At 33.4% G+C, this 23566-nt stretch overlaps 1 protein-coding gene across 2 annotated transcripts in view; it reads right to left on the reverse strand.

Annotated features, from left to right (window-relative positions):
* Window positions 1-2129: 2129 nt before the first annotated feature.
* LOC145263814 (esterase OVCA2-like) overlaps window positions 2130-23566 on the reverse strand; it is a 31542-nt gene continuing 10105 nt past the window's right edge. The window contains exons 2-8 of one of the 2 annotated variants that reach the window (XM_080120878.1): window positions 23242-23264; window positions 17228-17298; window positions 13186-13260; window positions 10880-11004; window positions 10335-10416; window positions 8829-8969; window positions 2130-2900 (exon numbers count right to left, since the gene is read on the reverse strand). In XM_080120878.1, the coding sequence (XP_079977004.1) occupies window positions 2740-2900; window positions 8829-8969; window positions 10335-10416; window positions 10880-11004; window positions 13186-13260; window positions 17228-17298; window positions 23242-23264 (678 nt within the window). In that variant the 3' untranslated portion in view covers window positions 2130-2739. The remainder of the gene's footprint in view (window positions 2901-8828; window positions 8970-10334; window positions 10417-10879; window positions 11005-13185; window positions 13261-17227; window positions 17299-23241; window positions 23265-23566) is intronic. The other variant, XM_080120879.1, reaches the window with a different exon arrangement.

Genomic DNA, 23566 nt, shown 5'->3' on the forward strand with positions numbered 1-23566 from the left:
CAATTTGTGAGGAACTGAAGACGTGGAAGATTTGTGTGAACTTTATCTGAAGGGTGCTCAGAGAAGATCACAGATTATTTGACTAAGATGGTATTATAGCTCTTTTGTTAAAACTGTAAAAGTATTTATATAAGTAATCTGGTTAAAGTAGTGTCGGAATATATCTGGTTATTACGGTTTTTCTCCGATATCATAAAAGCTTGTGTTTCCATTGTATGGACGCCCAGTACAAAAGGAAACCTCACGACACCATCCTTAGACCAAACAGATACTACCCATGGATTCTAGCCAGAAAATCAAAAAGGTATATTTTAGTTTCAGATATGGCCCTAAAGCGATATCATTTTTTTTTTTTCTATTTTATTAATTTATTATTTAATTTTTATTTTTACATTGCGTCATCGGTGATCAGATCTTATTAAAAAAGAGAATATAAGGTGAAAATATACTACAAACATTAAGTTAGCATATCATATAGATATGTTAATTTAATTCAACGTTTGTAGGATGTTATCATTTTTTTTCTATTTTATTAATTTATTATTTAATTTTTATTTTTACATTGCGTCCTCGGTGATCAGATCTTATTAAAAAGGAGAATATAAGGTGAAAATATACTACGAACATTAAGTTAGCATATCATATAGATATGTTAATTTAATTCAACGTTTGTAGGATGTTATCATTTTTTTTTATCCCCCTTTTTAATAAATAGGATCGTCTGATTGAATTGATTTGTCATCTAGAAATCAGGACACACGTACATACGTTAAAAGTACTACTTTATGCCATATAATCTATATATTAATAATCACATTGACACACCTGTTCTTGAAGTTAAGCAATATTGAGCCTAGTCAGTATTAAAATGGGTGACCAGTTGAGAATTCCAGGTACTGCATATGCTCACCACTTATCTTGGCATTGTTTCCAGTTGTCCTAAACTACTCCTCGCCACTGGACTCAAGCAGTGCCGATTCGGGCGTGGTTGGAGATTGTGCAACCCTTGCTTCACAATTTTACATGCAGGAGGAGTATTGGTCCTCCGATTTATCGGAGAGGGACCTATGTTTTCAGTGGCGTCCATTAGTTCGGATGATTGCCAGATAACTGTCCATTAGTTTTTCCTGAAATTTTGTCATAAATTGTATTTCATTAAATAGATGTAAAAAATTTTTTTTTTTTTTTTCAAAAATTTCTGTTGCGTCCCCAGAGGCTCAAAAGTGATCAAAAATGTCCCAAAATGACATGTTTCGCCCCATAACCTTTGATCCATCCATTAGATTTTTCTGAAATTTGGCCAAAATGTGAAGCCCATTGTTCTTAATATAAATCTAGTATGGGTGACCCTGGCAAAATTCAGGTTCCCAACCCCGGGGACTTCTAGTGACAAAAAAACACCCCTTTTTGTGGCTCTTTTTTTCATATTTCTCAACAAAAACTTGATATGTCTGATTATATAGTGGTTTTTCACGGTGGTCAACACAAATATACATGTGTTAAGGCCTGAAACTGCACTGTTATCCATTTATACTGGGATTCAGCGTTCCCAGGAGCTCAAGAGGCCAAAAATGACGCCTTTTACCCCATAGCATTTGATCCATCAATTAGATTTTCCTGAAACTTGGCCAAAATGTGTAGGCTATTGTTCTTAATATAAATTCAGTATCGACGATCCTTGCAAAATTCTAGTTTGCATACATCTGGGACTTTTAGAGCTATAAAACCTGCCTTTTTGGAGCTCTTTTTTTCATATTACTCAAAAACTTGATATGTATGTCTGTATAGTGGTTTTCTATGGTGCTGAATTCAACTATACATGTCTTAAGGAATGAAACTGCACTGTTTGTCCATTTTCACTGAGATTCAGCATTTCCAGGAGCTCAAAAGGGGTCACAAATGCCTCAAATTTGCAAAAAATGACACTTTTTACCTCATAAATTTTGCCCTATCCATTAGATTTTTCTGAAACTTGGAAATAATGTGAAGAAAACATTGGTCCTTCACACTTCTCACATTCATAATTTTGTCATTATTTTTGTTGCGTCGTCTCCCATGCAGCACCAGAGGGGGACCACGCACACGTGGCTTGTTGTAGCTGAAACAATACAAATACAACAACAACGATAGATATGTAATATTTTTATATATTGTTTTTCAGTCACTTGAACATCGGCAAACAGCAACAAAAAAAATAAAATTGCCAAACAAATTTTTTTTTTTTTTTTTTTTTTTTTAAGTATGCTTGCTTGAACCTCAAAAGCTCATTGGCTGTTGGTAAGGTTAATAAACACTTATGCACGCAACCATGTAACAGGGTCGGAACACTTGATCATGATAATGGAAATGGATGTAGTGTCTCAAAGCTGCGGGAAAACAGATCAGGGATTTTATACTCTGGCTGGGTAGCCTGATAGAATTTGTGATCTCAAGAAAACATAGTTTACAACTCTGCCCAATGCAGTATATTTTCGTAAATGGTTGGAGGGATGGTGGGGGTTGTTTAAAACAACAAAAAAACAAAAAGCAACTTGAACAAATAATATTTTAAAGAAAAATCAGCTGTTTCTTGCCTCTTCTCTTTTCTGGCAAGATCAATTTAATTCCATTTTTTTTTTTTTTTTTTTTTTTTTTATCACACTAAAAGAAAACATGGGTGGGATAAGGACAGGAATTTGATAAATAATGAAAGGAATAAACAGTTCCGTCAGAGTACCGAGTGGGGTGAGTATAAAGGTTTTATTCTGAAAATTGGTTCTTCTGCTTCTTCTTTTCGATTTGCTGTTCCAGGAATTGAACGTAGATCTTTCTTTGTGGACTAGCTGAAGGCACAAAATGCCCACCGGGATGAATAATAGTGTCATAGTTTTCGTAACAGGTCAGTAACTCTTCACTCATCTCTGAACAAAAAAAAAAAAGCAAATGACAAAGAAAATAGATAAAAAAGATCTAGCAAAAATATTTATTCTGAAAAAAAAAAAAAAAAAAAAAAAAATTGGTAAAAAGCTTAGATAACATATCCATCAATAGCTTTGCTGATTGTCTAGAATTCACCCTAAAAACAAATAAAATAAAATCTGTATGATGCATGTACTTGGGTGCTCGCTAGAAAAGCAGGAAATTTGAAGGTCAATAAAATGCATGATTGTTATTTTTTGATTGATGCCGTGTCAGCGTTGTAAAAATAAATCGTTTGATGCTGCAGTAAAGTGCACAGACGACATTTTGAGTATCTATGAGTATAATATAACATTTGTCTTTGAAAAACTTTGTAAAAATAAATGGTTGTTTGACGAATTTCCCACTTTTCTAGCAACTATCCTGCATATTCCAAACATAAATTGATTCAATAGTTTTATTTTTTAATAAGAAAATCAAATTTTATGAGCATCCACCATTTTGAAAATATTTCAAGAAACAAAGAGAGATAAATTTAATATAAATTATTGGTGAGTTATGTTGAAGTCCCATTAATTACTTAAAAATGATTTTCTTTATAAAAAAAAAAAAAATTACTTAATCAATTTACATGAGTTGGTTATAATCAGTTAACATACTTCCTAACTTTCCACGTAGCGCTACCGCAAACGGTGACAAGGCAAATCAGTTCTTTTGCTTTTTTTTTTCTCTTATACTTATATCTTCCCTGTGAAGTCCCAAATGGTCATCCATTTAGGACTGACCAAGTTCAACGTTGCTTAAGTTTGGTGATCCAATGAGAACCAGTGTGTCAACGTAATTATGCCGTAACTGACTATAACAAAACTTTTCAGTTTATTTTACACAAGCGCAACTTATCGTGTGTGTGTGTGTGTTTGTATATACTAGCAGTTCAGCCCAGCTTTGCTTGGGCCCTATGTACTGTTTGTAACGTGTTATATATATAAAAAGCTGGATGTCTGTGTGTGGTCATGAATAGGCTCCTATATGGTTGACTATTTTAAAAAAACTGATTACATATAATAATAGAAGATGTATCGAGACACAGGAATGGGTATGTTTGATCTGGCAGAACGGTGGTTCATTAAAATTGTGGGGTCTGCGTTCGCGCCTGGTCCACTATGTATGGAAATAAAAAAAAAAATTAAAAAAACGTTTACAAGTGTTTTTGATATAGATGTACACAAGAATATTTTGATAAGTATGTTTTAACTTAAATAGGGATGGTATAATAAAATTGTGAGGTCTGCGTTTGCGCCTGGCCTCCACAGAATGGAAATAGGCACAAACTTTAAAGACTTTTCATATCTATCTGCGCAAGTATACTTTGATAATTATGTTTCAGTTTGAAGAAATGGTATAATAAAATTATGTGGTGTTCGTTCGCGCCTGACCTTCATAGAATGGAAATGTGTCACAAAGTTTAACAAGGTTTTTTAATATAGATCCACAGAATATTGTGATAAGTGTTTCAGTGTGAACAGCTATGGAATAATAAATTATGGGGTTTATCTATTTTATTTTTACTTTCATCATATTTTGCTTTGGTTTTGATACCCCCAAATTCGAAGCTATCTCTTTACAACCCTTCGTTTTCATAACCTATCATACTTTCATAAATCAGAGTCCATTTTCTGTAGGCTGTTTTTGAACCTAGTCAACGACAGGTACTTTTGCTAGTGTGTGTATGTATATGTGTGTGTGTGTGTGTGTGTGTGTATATATATATATATATATTAAAAAGTTTGGCTCGTGTCCAGGTAACCTACATCTAAAATTTCAATATTGGCGGAGAGTCTGCAAAGGTCAACTCTTTGAACTTTGACCTCTTGACAGCCAAATTTTTGTCCAAAAACTTATTAAAAAGCTTACTGCATGTCCCAATACCCTTTAGTAAAATTTCAAATGTTTAGATCCTAAATTTGCTGAATAGTTTGCTAGAGACTGCAAAGGTCAAATCTTTTGAACTTTGACCCCTTGGTACCCAAATTTTTTTACCAAAAACCGATTAAAAAGCTGAATACACTTTATGTTACATTTTAAATGTTTAGACCCAAAATTGGTTGAGGTCAAATTTTTTTAACTTTGACCCCTTAACATTTATCGTTTTGGGCTCAAATCAAGTTAAAAAGTTTGATCCATGTCCAAAGAACCTATATCTAAAATTTCAAGTGTTTAGACACAAAATTGGCAGAGGAGTTTGGTAGTTTTCAAATTTCAGGCTGAAAACTGATTAAAAAGATTTTCCCATATGTCAAATCTCAAGTCTTTAGACCAAAAATTGATAGTTATTTGGTAAAGAAATGTACACAGACACACATTTTTACTTTTATAGTTATATATGTATATTAGTGACCTGGTAAGGCAACAGGGGAGACGACAGATGCAGCAAAACTAAAGCTGGTCTGCCAGGATATATATATACAAATGTAGGCATGTTTTATTGGTTTGAAAATATAGGTTCTTTTTACAAATTGTCCAAAGATTAAGGATTTCTTAATATTTTTATTTTTAGTATTCTATCGAACAATAAATTTTCTTGTAAAATTTAATTTAGTCTTGATTCCTTTTCCATATGACAAGCTCTACTTCCTTTTGTGTTTGTATTGAGCTTTTTTATCTGGTTGGGATTAATCTTTTCTCTATCTCTTCTTCTCTATATAAAGAAAATGAAGTCATTTTTTTCCCTCTGAGTTTGACCTTATTAGGATTAAAACGCAAGACATTTCATGCAAATGTAATATATGCAAACTGCAGCACATTATATGAGGTGTGTTATAGGCCTATTACCTCTCCACTTGCTAGATGATCGTACATTCCTATATTTTTTTTCTGGTGAGAGTTCACTGCCAGAACCTGTAAGAATCAATGGAAGTTGTAAAATCTTTTCTCTCCATTTAATTCCTCCTTTGCCTGCTCCCCATTTACACCGCTGCTTCATCTTTCACGAGGAATCAAAAACGAACGCACACTGATTTCGGGTTTTGCATTTGCATACAAAAACTGAAATGCTTCCTATTACGGAAAACGCACCACGCCTAATTATACATTGCTTATTTACACTTTATTTTAAAACATTATTAAACTAGGAAAAAAAAAAAGGTTCTCTCCTTTTCTGAGTGATTCCTTTTCTTTTTTTTTTTTTTTTTTTTTTCATTAACATATAATATATCATTTCCTTTATATTTAGTTTCGTTTCGTTCAATGCTTTCTTTTTCTGTTCCCATTTCTCCGATTAGAGTTAAATATTATTTTTTTCGTTATCGCAGTACTAAATGTACAATGTCAGATTTTCACGTAAAGCGATCACGAACATATCAATCTCGATTACTAACAAATCAATTTATGAGTGCTTTAAAATATTTACCAACTCGGATCGAGAACTACTACATTTTAAAATGTAAACAGTGCATCTCGAAATACCTCAGTGTTGTTTTACTGTGTTTCGTATGCTTTTGTTCCGTTTCTTACATGTTCCCATTTTTCTGATTTCATTGCGATTGTTACAATCGTTACGCTATAAGTCCAAGCAAAATGAATTTCATTACCGATGCTATTTTTAGCACAAACGTGTTTTCTTTTTTTGTAATGTTTACTACATTACCTTAGGACTTTACTTTATTAATTATCTTTGAACTATATCAAGAAAACTTAGATTTATCTCTAACTGGATTTTTACATTGGATTTAGTGAACTTCTACATTAAACTGCATTGGTAAGCTCGCCGTAAATTGCGTAGACAAATTATAATTTTAAAACAAGAATTTCGTTATCCAAGCAACATCTGATTTTTATAAAATACTTTTTTCTTACAAAAAATTTTTTGGATACAAATTGGAAAGGTCAACAACAAATACATTTAACTGAGTGGGTTGGTTTTTCATTTATTTATTCTTTGTTTTAACTGCAATCGTTCTCCAGTTAACACTTTTTATTTCATGCTTCGGCCATAACTTTTTTCTTGGGGCCCCCCACGTGTACACACACTTTTTTCACTTACGGGAAATTTGATCCTTATCCTTTCAATTCCTATTTCTTAGGAATTTACTGTCAAACCTAATTATTATTTATAATTAAATATTATGAACATTATTAAACTATGTTAAGCAACATTTGCATAGAATGAAATGCTTTACAGTTGTGGTAAAAATGCAACGGAAATCGACTTTTCCTTCGTTTTTCAATTCAGTACATTATTAAATTACGTCAAACTCCTTGTTCACATTACACATGTGAACTTCATTAGGTTTTCGGGTACGTTGACAAGATTAGGGGTGTCTATTCCGAAAACCGTTCTTAACATGGGGAGGTTTGTGGTGTCTATTCCAAAACCCGTTTCATTGGAAAAATGACATGACATATTCATGGTTTAAACTGGGCGAGCGCCATTTGACAACCAAATTAAAGAATAAAAGCAACATTGGATATCTATAAAAATTTTTTTTTTGAACAAATAAATATTTGGAAACGTTAATTTCAATTAAAGCAACTTTCAAAGGTCAGCAACAAATTAATTCAAATGACTGTTGTTTTCTTCTTTCTTTTTTTTTAACGGAAGTGGGTTGTTTTTTTTTTTATTTATGCATTTTTTGTTTCAACGGCAATCATTCTACAGTTTAAATTTTACCAGGATTTGCACAGAAGGTGCATCAAATAAAATGGCATCTCCAATTTCGGCAATAAAGTGTAGAAGCACCGTTATTCTTTGCATTGTATTCGCTGGGGGAGGGGCACAATTTAAAAAAAACTTTCCTCTACTTTCACCTAACTATTTACAGTGTTCATATAAAGCATTCATCTTTTCTTTTTATAATAAAAATTCCGTTTGCAAAAAGAAACGTTTACTGCCAATTTTATTTAAAAGAAGAAAAAAAAGTCCAACTTCTCCTGAAAAAAAAAAACAAAAAACAAAACGTTCCCTTAACAATTTATGGTAAAAAAGGAATCTTTTTTGGAGGAAGAAAAATCGCAGAAAATATTAAAAGTAAATAAACAATAAAAATTGCTATTTTTCTTGAGGAATGTGTTCCATTTTAACAAACTGAGCCACAGCAACGCATGGCCAGGTACAGCTAGTACATTAATAATTATATTAGTTTTAAGTTTACATTTGCTTTTGTTTGAAGTTTTTATTCCTATTGCCTGAATTTTTATTTATATATATATATATATATATCTCATTCAAACATGGTAGTGTTTGAATATATGGTTAAGTGGCAATTTTGGTCATTTAGAACTGCTTAAAAGCTTCATTGCTCACTCATTTTTTGACCAAACAATTATTCCAGTTTAAAGATCACCTTCTCAGCTATATTGTGAAAAAACTTTTTTTAATTTTCATTCAATAAAACAAAAATTATGATGAATTTTCTGGTGTTCAAAATCGTAAAAAGACGTAAGGAGGTGAGCAATGTTTTTTATTACTGGTTTCCATAGCAACCACATCGCTTCAGTGACTACTGTTGCTACCAATTCATCGCTCTTGCGAAAAGAGAAGTAACAAGTGGAACAGAATAAAAATTGGGATTTTATTGAAAGCAGACAAGTGCCGTACATTGTTATTACATATGTTATGTTTATGAGGCAAAAAAATAAGACTGAAATTAAACAAAGAACAAGTGAATTTATTGGAAGTCTGGAAAAATCATGGATTACAATAGAAAAATGCGAGCATGGAAAAGAAAAGGACAAGATATTCTAGTAAAAAAATATAAATTTATAACTTAAAATATTGCAGCATTAAGAATTTTTTTTAAAAATTCACTTTATAACATTATATAATCAATTGTCTGTCTGTGTGTGTGTGTATATATATATATATATATATATATATATAGCCATTTCTATCACAGAATATGAAAAGAAAGAAAATAAAAGCAATAATTTACCTTTTGGAATGATGCTATCTGTTTCTCCAAAGACGTGCAAGGTTGGAATAGTGACTTTGGTCTCGTATAAATTCTGGTGTTGTTGCGATTTGCTTCTAAAAGATGAAATCATGATCGCAAAATCAAAGTCGATGATGCCACCTGCAAGACAGAAACATTAACAAACATAAATTAGAATATTGATGGGGGGGGGGGGTAAAGATAAGCTGCCGAGTGAACCAGTATATGTGCGTGTACATTGTGATCATCTGCTCTTTGTCCAAATTCGGTGTTTGCATCCAACACCGATCGCAGTGTCAGTCATGTGGTCTCACTGTTGTAGCGAAAGGATTTTCTCTCCAAACAAAAGTACAATTTGAGTTGAAAACAAAAATGTTTAATTTTGCGATGTTACACTAATACTTAATTTCTTCTACTGACTTCAAATGATACATAGAGGATTTAGACTTGTGAAACAAATTCGATTTGGGTTTTAGCTAGTAAAAATAGCTGCTAAGGAGTCAAAATTGAAAAAAACAAAACTTGAAACTTGGCAGGTGTTAGTCGACTTAAAGTGGTCTCATCACTGCTGTAAACAAAACCATAACTCCAGTTTAAAACAACAATGACAAAGCTTTCACTTCAAATTATTTCTGCATCAACTTTATTCTCCATGTTATAGTCAGCTGGGAAGTAGCTCTGTGGTATTGCGTTCCACAGGAAAAAAAAAAGGTCTGCTCATATAATTTCCGTTTAGTTTTCGGCACAGATAGAGAGTGAGAGAAATTATTGATAGATGCTGTATCTAGTTGAGTGCTTGCCATAAATAAAGGATGAATCATTATGTGAAGCTCAGTTGAGCTGCTCCGAGCACCTTTTCATGCCTGGACAAGATACAAAACTGACTTAAATTTTTTTCTTTTTCTCCTAATTACCTCTTTCTTATAGAAGAGACGCTGCGAGTTTCTCTACTCTGTTGTTATTTTCATGGCAGGTGCTCGACTGAGCTTCACTCTTTAGTTCCCTTATTCCATATGTCATTTGCTGCAAACACCTACCTAGTTACAACCACAAGCAACTTTCTATCCGTGACTAAAATTAAATGAAAATTCCACAAGCACAGCTTTAGAGAACCGCTTGTCTGTGAAACACAATATAGTGGAGCTGCTTCCCAGCTGACAACAACATGGTTGTTTTCAAGTCCAATGTTAACAAGTTCTTTGATTCGTCCTAAAATAATTTAACTCCAATTTCTACCATCACTGATTATCACAGCGTTGTCTCACATGGACTCCTTTATTAACTTTTATCCTTGAGTGGCTTCTGGACCTTGATAAGCTGTGACTCTATAGTCTAATAAAGAAAAAAAGAAACTCTGTTTTGTTTTTTTTTTAATTTGTTTTTTTTTTTTTTTTAAATTCAAAAGCAAAAAATTAATGATTATTCACGGATGTGGCTCAGCCGTTGACCTTTGTAAATTCTAACAAGTTTTATGTTTTTAATAGAAATAAAAGATGACAAACTAACCTTGCTTCGATTCTTGGAGGCCGCAGAGAAGAGAGACAAGAGAAGCCCCCTGACTGAATCCTAAAAGACCATCAAATGGACCCTGCAAAAAAAAAAAATCAAAAAAAGAAAGGAATTTATTCCTACGACATCAATCAGAAGGGTTTCTTTAAAAAAAATTAAAGCCCTAAACTGTTTGAAAGAATAATGATGTACAATTCATTTTACCAAATATAAATTTTGTACTCAAGATTTTCTTAAAGCAATATGGAATATTTGGTATATGGAATAGTGGATAATTCAACTGTGTTATTTCCCTCTTTGCATATATCATGTGACCCAATATGTCCGACCTAGCATATAACCTTATTGAAACTGTTTTTCATGAATAATTATTTTTCTATCTCGTTTTTCATAATTTTTGGATATGTTACTATTTGAGACCTGACAAATACGTACTACCATTTGTGTCACTTGAAATTCAATATTTTGTTTCGTTTGTATAATATAGAAGCACCCGAATTTCTTTCAAAAGAGACAAAAAAAAAAAAAAAACATCTACTAACCTTCTCTTGAAATGTTTTCTTGATAACTTCCAATGATTTTTCGTAGCCTTTGGCACAATTTGATTTATCTGTGGCCTTGAAATAATCATCTTCACGGGAAAACCACCAACCTCTTTCGTCAAGGTCTAAAAATACAAAACGGGTGCCATTTATTTGTCGATTTTAAAAATTATGAGACGAGCAGGGATCTCTGTCAGGGATTCCAAAAAGTGATCTTTTCAAGGGATCCCAAAAAGTGATCTTTTCAAGGGATCCCAAAAAAGTGATCTTTTCAAGGGATCCCAAAAAAGTGATCTTTTCAAGGGATCCCAAAAAAGTGATCTTTTCAAGGGATCCCAAAAAAGTGATCTTTTCAAGGGATCCCAAAAAAGTGATCTTTTCAAGGGATCCCAAAAAAGTGATCTTTTCAAGGGATCCCAAAAAAGTGATTAAGCATGATTTGACCCCCAAAATGAAAAAAGTTGGTCATTTATTACTGTAGACAACAAAACAAAAAAATGGTTAAAAATGAAAAAAAAATTAGCATGGAAACGCAATGTTTTTTCTTTTTTTTTGCTCAACACACACACACTTACAAACACCATGGAATACTGTTGCCATATCTGGGCAGGAGCTGCTAAAAACAGCCTATCCTGCCTTGACAGAGTACAAAATAGACTTCGTGGCTTAGTGGGGGATGCCCTTTTCTCTACCCTGCAACCTCTCTCCCACAGAAGAGACGTCGCGAGCCTGTCCTTGTTTTATCGTTATTTCCATGGCAGATGCTCGTCTGAACTCCAATCTCTGGTCTCCCCTCGCCAATCTTTCACGAAAAACACCCGTCTAGCTGAATCCACTGTGAAAAATTTCCCCCACTCTATATCTGTGCCTAAATCAAAACGCGGATTCCATGAACAAAGCTTCTTTCTTAGAACTGCACGCCTGTGGAACTCTGTTCCGTCTGCCTGCTTCCCTCTAGACTACAACTTGGATGTCTTCAAGTCCAATGTTAACAAATTCCTAATGAACCGCCCCCTTAAGTAAACACTTCAGCAAATCTCCTCACTAACTTAATGTACTTGCAATAACCCTTATCCCTGAGTGGCTTCCGGGCCTTGATAAGTGGTGATCACTGTAAAAAAAAAAAAAAAAAAAACCTTCAATCTTTATAAGCATGGAACCAAATGGATTTGGTTGTTTTTGTTTTACGCCATATCAACCCTTTTCAAGTTATTTAATGCCGAATCCGGTGATTTTGAAAAGTTTTTTTAATAGAATACTTTTTTTTTTCAAGTTAGTTTCTATTTAACCCATAGTTGGGACCCAAACAGTTACTACCACTCTGGGTCAGAGTGGACCTGGGAGCAATGGCAATTAAAGGGTGGCTCCACACTCCCCAAAGCCCGCAAGCTGGAGCCTCACCATTGGATATAGTTTAAGGTCATATCTAGGACCGGAACCAGATGGAACAGTTTCGAATACAGGAGACAAATGTAATTAATCATGTTGGCAAATGTCTAAATTGATGAGCATAATTGTTTCGACAACACTGATAATAGTTCCTCTTTACTTTGCCTCCCCATGAGGGCAGAGTTAGACACCGGGGTTGTTTTTTAATGAGGAGAAACGAACAAAAATTAAAGTGTCTCAGTCATGAAGGATTTCTCCTCCACTAAACGGGAACAAAAAATTGAAGTGTAGCATCAGAACAGATACTACATTCTGATCTTGGCCCGAACACTGATAATAATTTAAGTATGATTAAATTTTTTTGCATATATATATACCGTATATTTCGGCGTATAAGACGACTCTTAAAATAAAAAAAATCCTCTTTAAAAACCAATATTTCATAAGATACCGAGTGTTGCAATCTCTAGTCTAGGCTAAACAAATATGGTTTCATGATTTAGCAGTTGTCTTATACAACCGATATATGATAAATTTATTAAAATTTGCTCCTATTTTGTACCTCGTCTTATCTGACAGTCACCTTATACACCAAAATATATTATATATATATATATATATATATATATATATATATATATATATAATATAATGTATGTATGTGAATGAATATATATATATAAGTGGAAAGAAAATATTAAGGAGGGAAAGTGGGGGTGAAAGGTGACCTTTGAGTTGAGGAAAACCCGGGGGGGGGGGGCATTGGTTGGGCAGACTTGGACGTTCTCTTGTACCAAAACCAAAACAGAAATGGTATCTCATTACTTTGATATGGCTTGAACACTGTTAAAGTGTGATTAAACTTTTTGCATACGTTTTCAGATAAGAAGAAATGTCATGGCCATTTTAGTTCCTACCTTTTTGGCTATCTGTTTCACTTTCTCCATCCTCGGTCCTTTCAGGCGGAACAAGATTTGGGGCGCTTAAAAAAACTGAGCAAAAATCAATTTTAATTAGAAATAATTTCAGTGTGAAGGATTTATAAAAAAATCAAATGGAAAATTAAAATGAACTACTTCATTAAAAGCATCTTCTCAGATCTATATACTTATATATATATTTCATTTTTTTTTTTTCTACGGGTACAAAACTTTATTATAGCTGTTAAAAAAGGAAGACTGAGTTTATTTGTATCCATGGTAAAAAGAAGGGCGGAGGGAAAACATTTAATGGAGGTTGAAAAAAAATTACATAAATAAGGGAGTAGAGTCAGCCCTAACTTTTCAAAGCCAAATAGAGTTTTTTTTTTGTTTTTTTTTTTTATGGGGAAACGAATTCAAACGGGGAAACGACTAAAATAAAACCAAACTATCGGAGTCGTTCCCATTTGAATTTGTTTCCCTATACAAAAAAAAAAACTCAATTCAGCTTTGAAAAGTGAGGGTGAAACGCGGTAGACTGACTTATTTATTACTTATTTAAAAAAATTTTTTTTATTTATGACTTATTTATTTATTTATTTTTTTTTTCAACCTCTATTAAATGTTTTCCCCCTGTCTTTTTTACCATGGATACAAAAAAACTCAGTCTTCTTTTTTTAACAGCTATATATATATATATATATATATAAATAATGTCTATAGCCTGAGGAGTCCTAGAGTGGATGAAACGCCGAATATTCAGTGTAGCTTAATCGCCATATATATTTTATAAATTACTACTATATATATATATATATATATATATATATATATGAGGATAATTTTAAAAGTAAGGCTTCCTGTTTTTTTAAATAAAAAATAAAACCTTAAAGAGCTATGAAAATAGGAGTAGTACCATTAAAACAAGCCTTTTTGCTCTATAATTTATCTTTCTACATAACCATCATCATTCTCAATACACTTTTGCTAGTCTCTTTTGATGCCTTGGTTGTAAAAGTCCAGAGCATACTTTGTCACTCACATCTCTGTCACCACTGTGAAATCTACGAACACATCTCCTAACTGTGCTGACATCAACTACATCAGCTTCGTAAATGTTTAACAGGCGCCAGTGAACGTTGATTGGTCGAATTTTTCTACATGGAGGAATTCAATAACATATCTCTGCTTCTGACGCATGTCCATGACAGGTGTTGTTTTCTTAGAGTTTCACACTGTTAATATCTACAACTGAGAGATGAAACTTTCAGGTCATGAATGCATAAGCTCATTCATCATAACAATGCAGCAATTTGCAATCCCCTCTCATCCATTTTTGCTGAATAAAAAATAGGAAACACTATTTTTGGAATGTCCTCTCTTTGTGTGTGTATGTGTGTGTATATTTCTGTAGAAATACATTTTCTTATAATATATACCAATCCTTATTTAAGAAACTCTTAATATATAGTGAATAAATGACAAGACTATATTCCAAAATTCATGATGTTGACCATCTTATTATTTATTCTTTTAATTTAGTTGATATCTACAATTCTTGACAGTATCTGTTTCGTAGTGCAAAATCACTTTATTATATCAATCGATGAATCTATTTTGCCCTTAAATAATAAAATGGTCAACATCATGAATTTTGGAATTTTTTTTTGTCATTTATTCACTATAATATATATATATATATATATATATATATAAAAGACGTCACAATATTTCAGAATTAAATTTATATTTTACTCAAAACAAGAAATACAAGATAACTGTGAAAAAATGTGTTATTCCATGGAGTTTCAAAGATAGGCTCTTCTCCTCAGAGGGAAAAAACGTTAGCAAAAAAAAAAAATATATATATAGATAAAAAACGTTAGCAAAAGAAATATATCGATAAAATCTATTTTTGGTGGTTAGCGCAATTTTTGAATTTGACATGTTAACAATTTACACGGATTGGTGGGAAGGTAGAGGCTTGTTCGGAGTAACTAAGATGCGTCCTCTTAAGGCATGGATTTTTACTTTAATTTTTAATTTAAATTACTCCATTTCTTAAAGACCTTTACAGCAAATGCATTTAAATAATTCACTTAAATTGGATGTAGCCTTGCTTAACTTAAGAGGACGCATCTTAGTTACTCTGAACAAGCCCCCCCCCCTCCACCAATCTGCGTAAATCCTTAATGTGTCAAATTCAATATGACATCACAACAACCGGACGACTCAATAGTGATAACTACCCACCTGTTTTATTTGTATTTCCCTTTCTTCAATTCAGCACTTACCTACCCCTCTTCCTCTCTCTCGATATTCTAGAAATCCGTGTCGTATCTGGCTAAAGTTTTTAAATTCAACTTCACCCCTGTTCGATGTGCTTTTATTTTTTTATTTAGTTATTACATCTTAAAACTTAAATGTTGTCAGATCAAAACTGAGATTCCCTCTCTTCTTTTTTTTTTTTTTTTTTCCCATCGTCTTCTAATATCGTCTTTCCAAATCATAATAACCACTTCTATTCAAGTCTGACAAAGTTGCTGGATCGTTAATACGATTCAGTAACTGAAACATGTGTAACTAAAACAGATAAGACGGTAATAAAATAAAAAAATAAATATATATATATATATATATATATATATATATATGTATCTCTCTTTTGTTTTATTTTACTTCAGTCGAAGTTCTCAGAAATCAAGGGGCCCACAACCTTGGGCTAACACTTGAAGTCTATATGAGATACATAGATATTCGAATGTTCCACTTAAGTTCTTTATCTCTCAAGCACTGAGTTAGTAAAGAATTGAGAACATAATTTTCCTCTCCCCAATTAACCATTTTTATACGTTGTAGTATATCTTTCATTTTGGTCTCTTGGTCTTACTGAATTCCAAGACAAGAATTTATCTAGTCTGGTGGAGTATCCAGTTTCGTGCTGTTACTTGAGGTAACATCACTTGGAGAAGGTGCACCATTCCTCGTAAAAGCTAATGTGAGTTAGCCATAGTGAGGAGATCTTATTTGGGCAGAGAATACGAAATGTGATTTTGAATATTTGGTCAGGGTTTACTTCTATGGAAAAAGTATCCTCATGCCAGATTGTTCTGACAAACCCCTGTACAGAGAGACCTTAGACACTCGAGGACAGTGTCTAGTAGGTATTCAAGTGTGTGTTATAAAGTTAGAAGAGGGAGAACATTTACCTTTACAATATAGTTGCATAAAAAAGCCGCAGTTGAAATAACAGAACAGAAAAAGGCAGAAAAGAAAATAGGGAGGTACTAGGAAACGGTAGTAAAGAAAAAGGATCCAATTAGACCGAGTTGGGAAGAATAAGAATGACAACGTAGACTGATAGAGAAGAATCATGGTGAGTAGCTGCGATAATGAAATTGAAAGACGAGACATTTAATGCAGATGTAAACACACACACACATGCACACACACTTGTGACAAGATACCAACAACATGCACAGCTATGCTCAACAAATTTCTTGTATAGAATGTATTTGTGTATTGTTTTTTATTGTGTATATAAATTGTAAAATGTGGCTTCTTGGCCAATGATCACCAATACTAGAAATCTAGACACAACTTAAAAGAAGATGGCAAGTTTTGGGGAGTAAGGTGATCAGTTGGAGGCACGGACATACACATACACACACACAGCCTTGAGCTCTCCGGAGGGGCATAGGCCATCCACAACTTTTGTAGATGCTTTGGTAGCGAGGAGTTCTTTTTTTGGGTGTGAGGGTGCTGGCTCCATGCCCAAGCTTTCCCAGAAGATACATACAGTGCCTAGCTTTCCCAAATGGTCACCCATCTGGTACTGGCCAGACTCAACATTACTTAACTTTGGTGATTTATCGAGAACCATGATTTTGCTGTACAGGCATGGACATAGATACACAATACAATGTTACTGGTGTAGTTTTTGCTACTCAACTCCCTAAATAGATTATCATCAAAGTATTACATATTTATCAGAAGAGTCCATTGTGTATCTAAGAAGCAATGATACCAGAATGCTTACCTAATTCAGCCCGATTCTTGATGATTTTCCTGAGCGCCCCTGTTTTCTCACGAAATGATTGCGCATTTTGTCTAGAAAAAGAAAAAGAAAAAAGAAGTTAGTTAACGCAAAACCGTCACAATACTGTGAAAAAATAAAGGAAAGGCAAACATCTTTAGCTTGAAAATTGTTATTTAACAAAAAAAAAAAAACAATTATACAGTTTGGATTTCTGATCAAAACTCTGTTTAAAAAAAAAAAAAAACCTTTTCTAATTTGATATAATCTAGCTATATATCTATAAAACTGACAATGAATGTGTGTGAGGACAATTCTCAACCTATATACTTAATGAATGTTTGATCTACAGATTTTAAATTTGGTATATAGAGTATTCAGACATGTGGAAAATTTTAGGTTCCATCCGAAAAAAAAAGGGCTGCTAAGGGGTCAATATTGGTACGTAGGAATGATTTTTATCTTTTCAACCATTTCACAACTGCACATGCACGGTCGTGAAACATGACAGCTTCTTTATGTTACGTATAAGTACATTTGAAAACAGTTTAAAGATCATGTCAAGCTGGTCTAATGGTTATCATACTTGACTCACTGTCTTTAGATTTTGGTTTTGATCTCAGCGGGAGTATTTTTTTTTTTTTTTACTTACAAGAAGTGAACTGTTTAGAAAAAACATGATACTCGCATGCAAATGTCTCTGGTTCTTTCCATTTTTTTTTTACTTTATTTTTTTCTTTTTAAAGGAATTTACCATTATGTTTAATACCTACGGTATTGCTTTCATAATAAATAAGAATTCTGCATTAATTGAGATATAATATTCATGCATATTTTACACCCGGGCAATGCCAGGTGGCCTGCTAGTCTTAAATAAATAAATATAAGTAAAATGATATTCTTTCTCAAAATGCTTTTAGGTTTCATTTGGTTGTTTTGTTTTATGGCATACCAACCCTTTTTGAGTTATTTAATGCAGAATCTGATCATTTTGGAAAAGTTTTACGCTTCAGTTCTTTATGTATTCAAATATTTATTCATGGTGTTTGGTTTGTTTTGTTTTGTTTTATGGCATATCAAACCTTTTCTGGTTACTTAATGCACAATCTAGTAATTTTGAAGAAAGATGCTATGTTGGTTGTAGTTTCACATATTTGGTTATATGGAAAAAAAAATTGCTATTAGAGGTCTGAATTTTTTTAGATGAAGGCCGATTGTTTGAATCACTTGTTTTGATATGACTTTTGTTCTCATCTTGGATGTTTTTTGTGCAACGCTTCAGTCGATGAAGCCTTCGACCTTCATCAGGCATGTTGGTTGCCATCTTAAAAAAGAAAGGAGAAAAGGTACTGGCTCTGTAGATGGTTTTGTATTCTTGGAGTTGTTTTTTTGTTTTTTTTTTTACCGTAGTTTCATATATGTGGAAAAAAAAAAAAAAAATTTGTTGACAAAGGGAGGTAACTCTAATAAAGTTTGACAGGGATTATCTCCCTTTTACTATTGAAATTTTAAGGAGGGGTTATACAATTTTTTTTTTTCTTTATATAATTAATTTTTTTTTTTTTTTTTTTTTTTTTTTAGCATATGTGCCACTTCTTTAAGTCGTCTAACTCTCCACCTTGCATCCCTGTCATTTATTTTGACCTCGTTCCATTAAGGGAAGTGCATTTCTTTTTCTTTCCATATGTGATCAGCTAGTCCCCGAATTTTCAACCTCTCCCCTCCCTGCGTCATGACTTTGTGGTGTTCTTCTAGCCTTACCTTTAGGATGGGGGGGGGGACCATCTCACCCTAGTATAGTTTTCCACATTTGCATGAAATCTCATATATTTAGTTTTTTGCCATAAGACTTTCAATTGGGGGCTTGACTCTAATTATAGAGAAAAACAAGTCTGATCAAAACAAATACAAGAAAATTGTTTTCTCTTTTTTTTTTTGGACTTTGAAGAACTTGATTGAGTTTTGTAAAAGGAAAAGTAAAAAAAAAAAAAGGCATCAGCGTTAACTGCATTTTATGTCAAGAAGCCATTATCTTCAGACAGCCTGATCTTTTTTTCTGCTAGATTTTGTTCAAGGCAGGTTTGAATGGTTTTCTAAATAGTAACATTGTTATGTAGAAAATCATTCTTGAGATGAGACGAGCTTTGTTAACTATTCTGTTCCTACACTACTATTCTCATCTTGAGTGTCATTTTCACATTTCGGCCGATGTAACCTCCAACCTTCTTCAGGTGTATCTTGTCAAACTTGGGAATTTGGACAGAATTTCCAAGCTACTCCATGCAGTAAATAAAGTGTTATGTTTGAAATTCCGTCTAAATTCCTGAGTTCAACAAGATACACTTGAAGATTGGAGGTTACATCACCGAAACGTTGTGAAAATGACACTCAAGTAGTCCAAAGAATCCAAATAATACGACTATACTAATAATTCCATTATGCATTCAGCATCTACTCATTTTGGGGGTGTGATTTGGTTAAAAGTGTTAATCTATTTGCCATTTATACCCCCAACAAACCCGACAAGCAGCTAAATCCCACCCCTTCACAGTAGAGATTCCTAGATGTAAGAGAGCCTTCTACTCCAGTAGTTTCTTCCTCAGGACAGCTAGACTTTGGAATTCCCTGCTGAGTCCTTGCTTCACCAACTGTACTGACACGCAGAAGTTCAAGTGCAACGTGAAGCGACATCTTGCTGCCCAACTCCCTACACAGTACCCCTGATGCCTATGTCCCTGATAGTAGCCCCCAACAACAAAGTGGCAATTGTTTGTGGTGAAAATGTAATTAAAAAAAAAATTAAAAAAAAAAAAAAGATGACCAAATGCAACGGAGATCTGTTTTGAAAGAAAAAAAAAAACAAAAAAATTTTGTCTTGCAATTTTCAATCAATTACAAGAAAAACATTAGAGAAAAATATTTAGAAAGATCTACTCCTGTAATATACACTGCTCTCCCAAGTGAATTTTTCCGTTTTGCAAAATATATGAGGACATTAAATGAGGGAGGGAGGTTTATAGTCATTTAAACATTTTTAAAATACATCAGATCATTAAATGTTAAGTAGTTTTAAAAGAATCAAATTGGAATCGGTATTTGTATCGGAATTGGGAATTTAGAACAGAATTGGTGGTACTTGCACAGTTTAATCAAGACATTAAAAAAATGAAAATATTTGAAAAAAGGTTATATTGTACGTATCCGTTTTCAACTGAAGATCCCAAAAAAAATTTTCACTTAATTTCATCAAGTAGTTTTTTTTTTTTTTTACAGTGGAAACAACACGTTTTTATGATAGCACGTTGAAGGCGGACATTATGGAATTTATTGAACACGGCACGGGGAGATAATTTAAAGCGCCGACACTCCCTCCCCATGTTTAATTCTAGCTTTTCTTTCTAAAAATCGAACCTTTTGCTCGATATCATAACAAATTGTTTTTTCACAAAAAAAAAAAAAAATACTTGATGAAATTAAGTGAAATTTTTTTTTGTAAACTTCGTTCCATAACGAATACGTACAATTTAAACTTTTTTTGATATTTTCATTTTTTTAATGTCTTGATTAAGCTGTACAAGTACTGAAATTGGTGATTGTATCGGAATCAGGAAAATTTTGGAATCATCCTATCACTAAAGTGTGTTATTAGCTTTACATATGATGGGATCCTTGCATTTTGTCAATTTGTTGACAGTTGTTCTGAAGACCCTCCATGTGGCAGATTTATGTTGTCCTGTAGTTGTGTTACTGGAATCAATTGCGTTACATAAGTATGTTAGGAAGTGATTCATAAAAATCATGAAATCTTGTCAGTAGAAAAAAACAAAACAAAAAAAAAACTACAGAGTGCAACAATAAAGTTGTCGCCCTAAAGAAAACAACACTACAGCTTTATTTTAAAACTTTTATTGAAAAAAAATCAATTCAGGTAAGTTGATTATGTAGTAGAGCTGACATCTATTCAATGTAGCTGCCTTCAGCCTCAATTACCACCTCGTTATTATCGGAATTGGGAGCATGCCCTTTCCATAAGCGCCAGCAGGAGCTCTGCGAATACTTGGCGGATGGTGGTGACAGACTAGCTTTTATGTTGTGGGTCATATTGGTGATGTTCTCAACGTAACCAAATGAAGTAATCCAGCAGTTCAAGTCAAGGGAGGGGGGAAGCCAGTAAGAGAAGAATACAAAGTCATAGCATTCCTTTGGAAGCCAAGCCTGGGTCTCTTTGGACTTGTGGGTGGGCGCCGAGCCCTGCTGCCACACCAAGGATCTGCCAGCGGCCACCTGATTGCACCAGAGGATCACCACAGACTTCAGCACATCCAGGTACACTTTGGTGTTAACTTTCAAGCCGACTTCAAAGATGTGAGGTGGCATGATGTGGCCCTCACTTGAAACCACATCAAAGACCAGAACCGTGGCCGGAAATTTTGTTTTCATCATCCTGGGCATGTCGCTGTTATTTGTGGCAATCCAGCGATGCATTTTGAGGGTGCTGGCAATGGTCCTGTCTTCATAACTTGGATCAGTAGAGAGCATGAGTTGTACAGCGGCACATCTCCGATCTCGCTCGTTGAACATTGTATCACTTTCAGACATGATAGAACGCTCCTATCGCTCTTGGGATTTGTACACGACTGGTCAACTAGTAGATGGTCTGCAACAAAAAAAAAAAGAAAACCGGTTCTCATCAAACAGAAATGGAATCATGTCATCTTTTCTAGAGCGGCAATTTTATCATTCAGCCTGTATAACAATGGGTGGAAATAGCAGAATAAAAATATAGAAAGTGAGGTTAGTAAAAGATGATGGGGAGCCTCGAAGGTCTTTTGATTTATCAAAACAGGAAGAAGTTTTCAAATAGTCATGGGACTGGCCAAGAAGGGAAGTAATTTCTGCTTATCAGTCATTTTGAGATAAAGAGGAGACTAAGGATTGGAAAATTTGGAGTCAGAATTAAGTAAGGATAGTTTTCAATTTGCAACAGTAATATTTCCTATTTTTTTTTATTCATATAAAATAGATGTTTCTATTATATATATATATATATATATATATATATACTAGACTACCCGTGACCCGTTGGGTCAATATGTTATATTAGCTATGGAATTCATGTATGAGCGTGACACTTGTGACGTAAAGAAAATAGTTTGTTTTTTTTGACATAGCAGAAACATTTCTATGAAAGTATATTAAAATGAAAAATCACGGAGGGATCACTCAAACATGAAAAAAAAAAAATCCTCCCTATTCGTGTAAAGTTACCTATTTTTCCGAATAATCGCTCAAAAATCGAAAATTAAACATGATTTTCCTATAAATCAAACGTTGACGAAAGTCATTTAGCAGCAAAAACGCACATGAACCTACCAATGAGAAATATAAGAATGAAAAAAAAAAACCATATTGGAATCCTTCAACCAAGTTATAAAGACTTAAAATCTAAAAAAAAAATAATAAAACCTAAAGGAAAAAAATAAAACCTAAATAAATAAAATAAAATAAAAGACAAAATCCAAGCCAATCTCCGTCTATCCTACCCAACAGATAAATCTCTCAACTGATTTGCGTTTCCTGAAGATATGAGACCTTGTTTCTTTGTTAGTTATCTTACGTCACGCAACCAGGTCAACCTTATTGTTTTGGTTAACTATAATTTTATTGTTTTACTAAACTAAAATTCCATTCTTTTCTTATATAAACATTTTTTTATTTTAAACTATTGACGTTCCCATTTTAATAACATTCCTTTGCTATTTAAAACATCCATTTCCATAACAACAAATTCGTAACATACTGCAGCGTCATCTTCTGTTTGTTTCCTCGATCCATCAGTTGCTCGAGATAGCTAATGATACACAGACATAAAAAAAAAAATCCTCTATACCAAGAATAACAGGTATGTTAAAAATCAACTTCAATTTTCTCACTGTTTTATATGGTCCCGAGCAATGCCGGGTGGCTCTGCTAGTACACCATAAAAAAACAATAAAATAAAAAATGTTTAGAAATACCTGTAGCCATGAATACAAAGAATCTGAAAAAGAAGAGAAAAAGAAATCAGTTTTATTTATAAAATAATCAAAGACAAATATTAATTCTCAGTTGATATACAAAAGACGGAGGAGAAAGAGCTCTGATTGGTTGAATAAAATCATTAAAGAGAACGGAAAGTGAACCCTGCGTTTACTTTCAGCAGATAGAGGGTTTAGAATTAGGATACCGTGTCCCACATTTACTCACTCAAGAACTCTTATCTATTCTTTTAATGTGACCAAACCAATACAGGCGACAACCTAATAGGTCCTGAACTGTCATATAAGCTTCGGCCACTGTCCC

This window comes from Euprymna scolopes, chromosome 39 (genome assembly GCF_053919585.1).
Source record: "Euprymna scolopes isolate OS-2025 chromosome 39, ASM5391958v1, whole genome shotgun sequence".
In the NCBI taxonomy this organism is placed as follows: Eukaryota; Metazoa; Mollusca; class Cephalopoda; order Sepiida; family Sepiolidae; genus Euprymna; species Euprymna scolopes.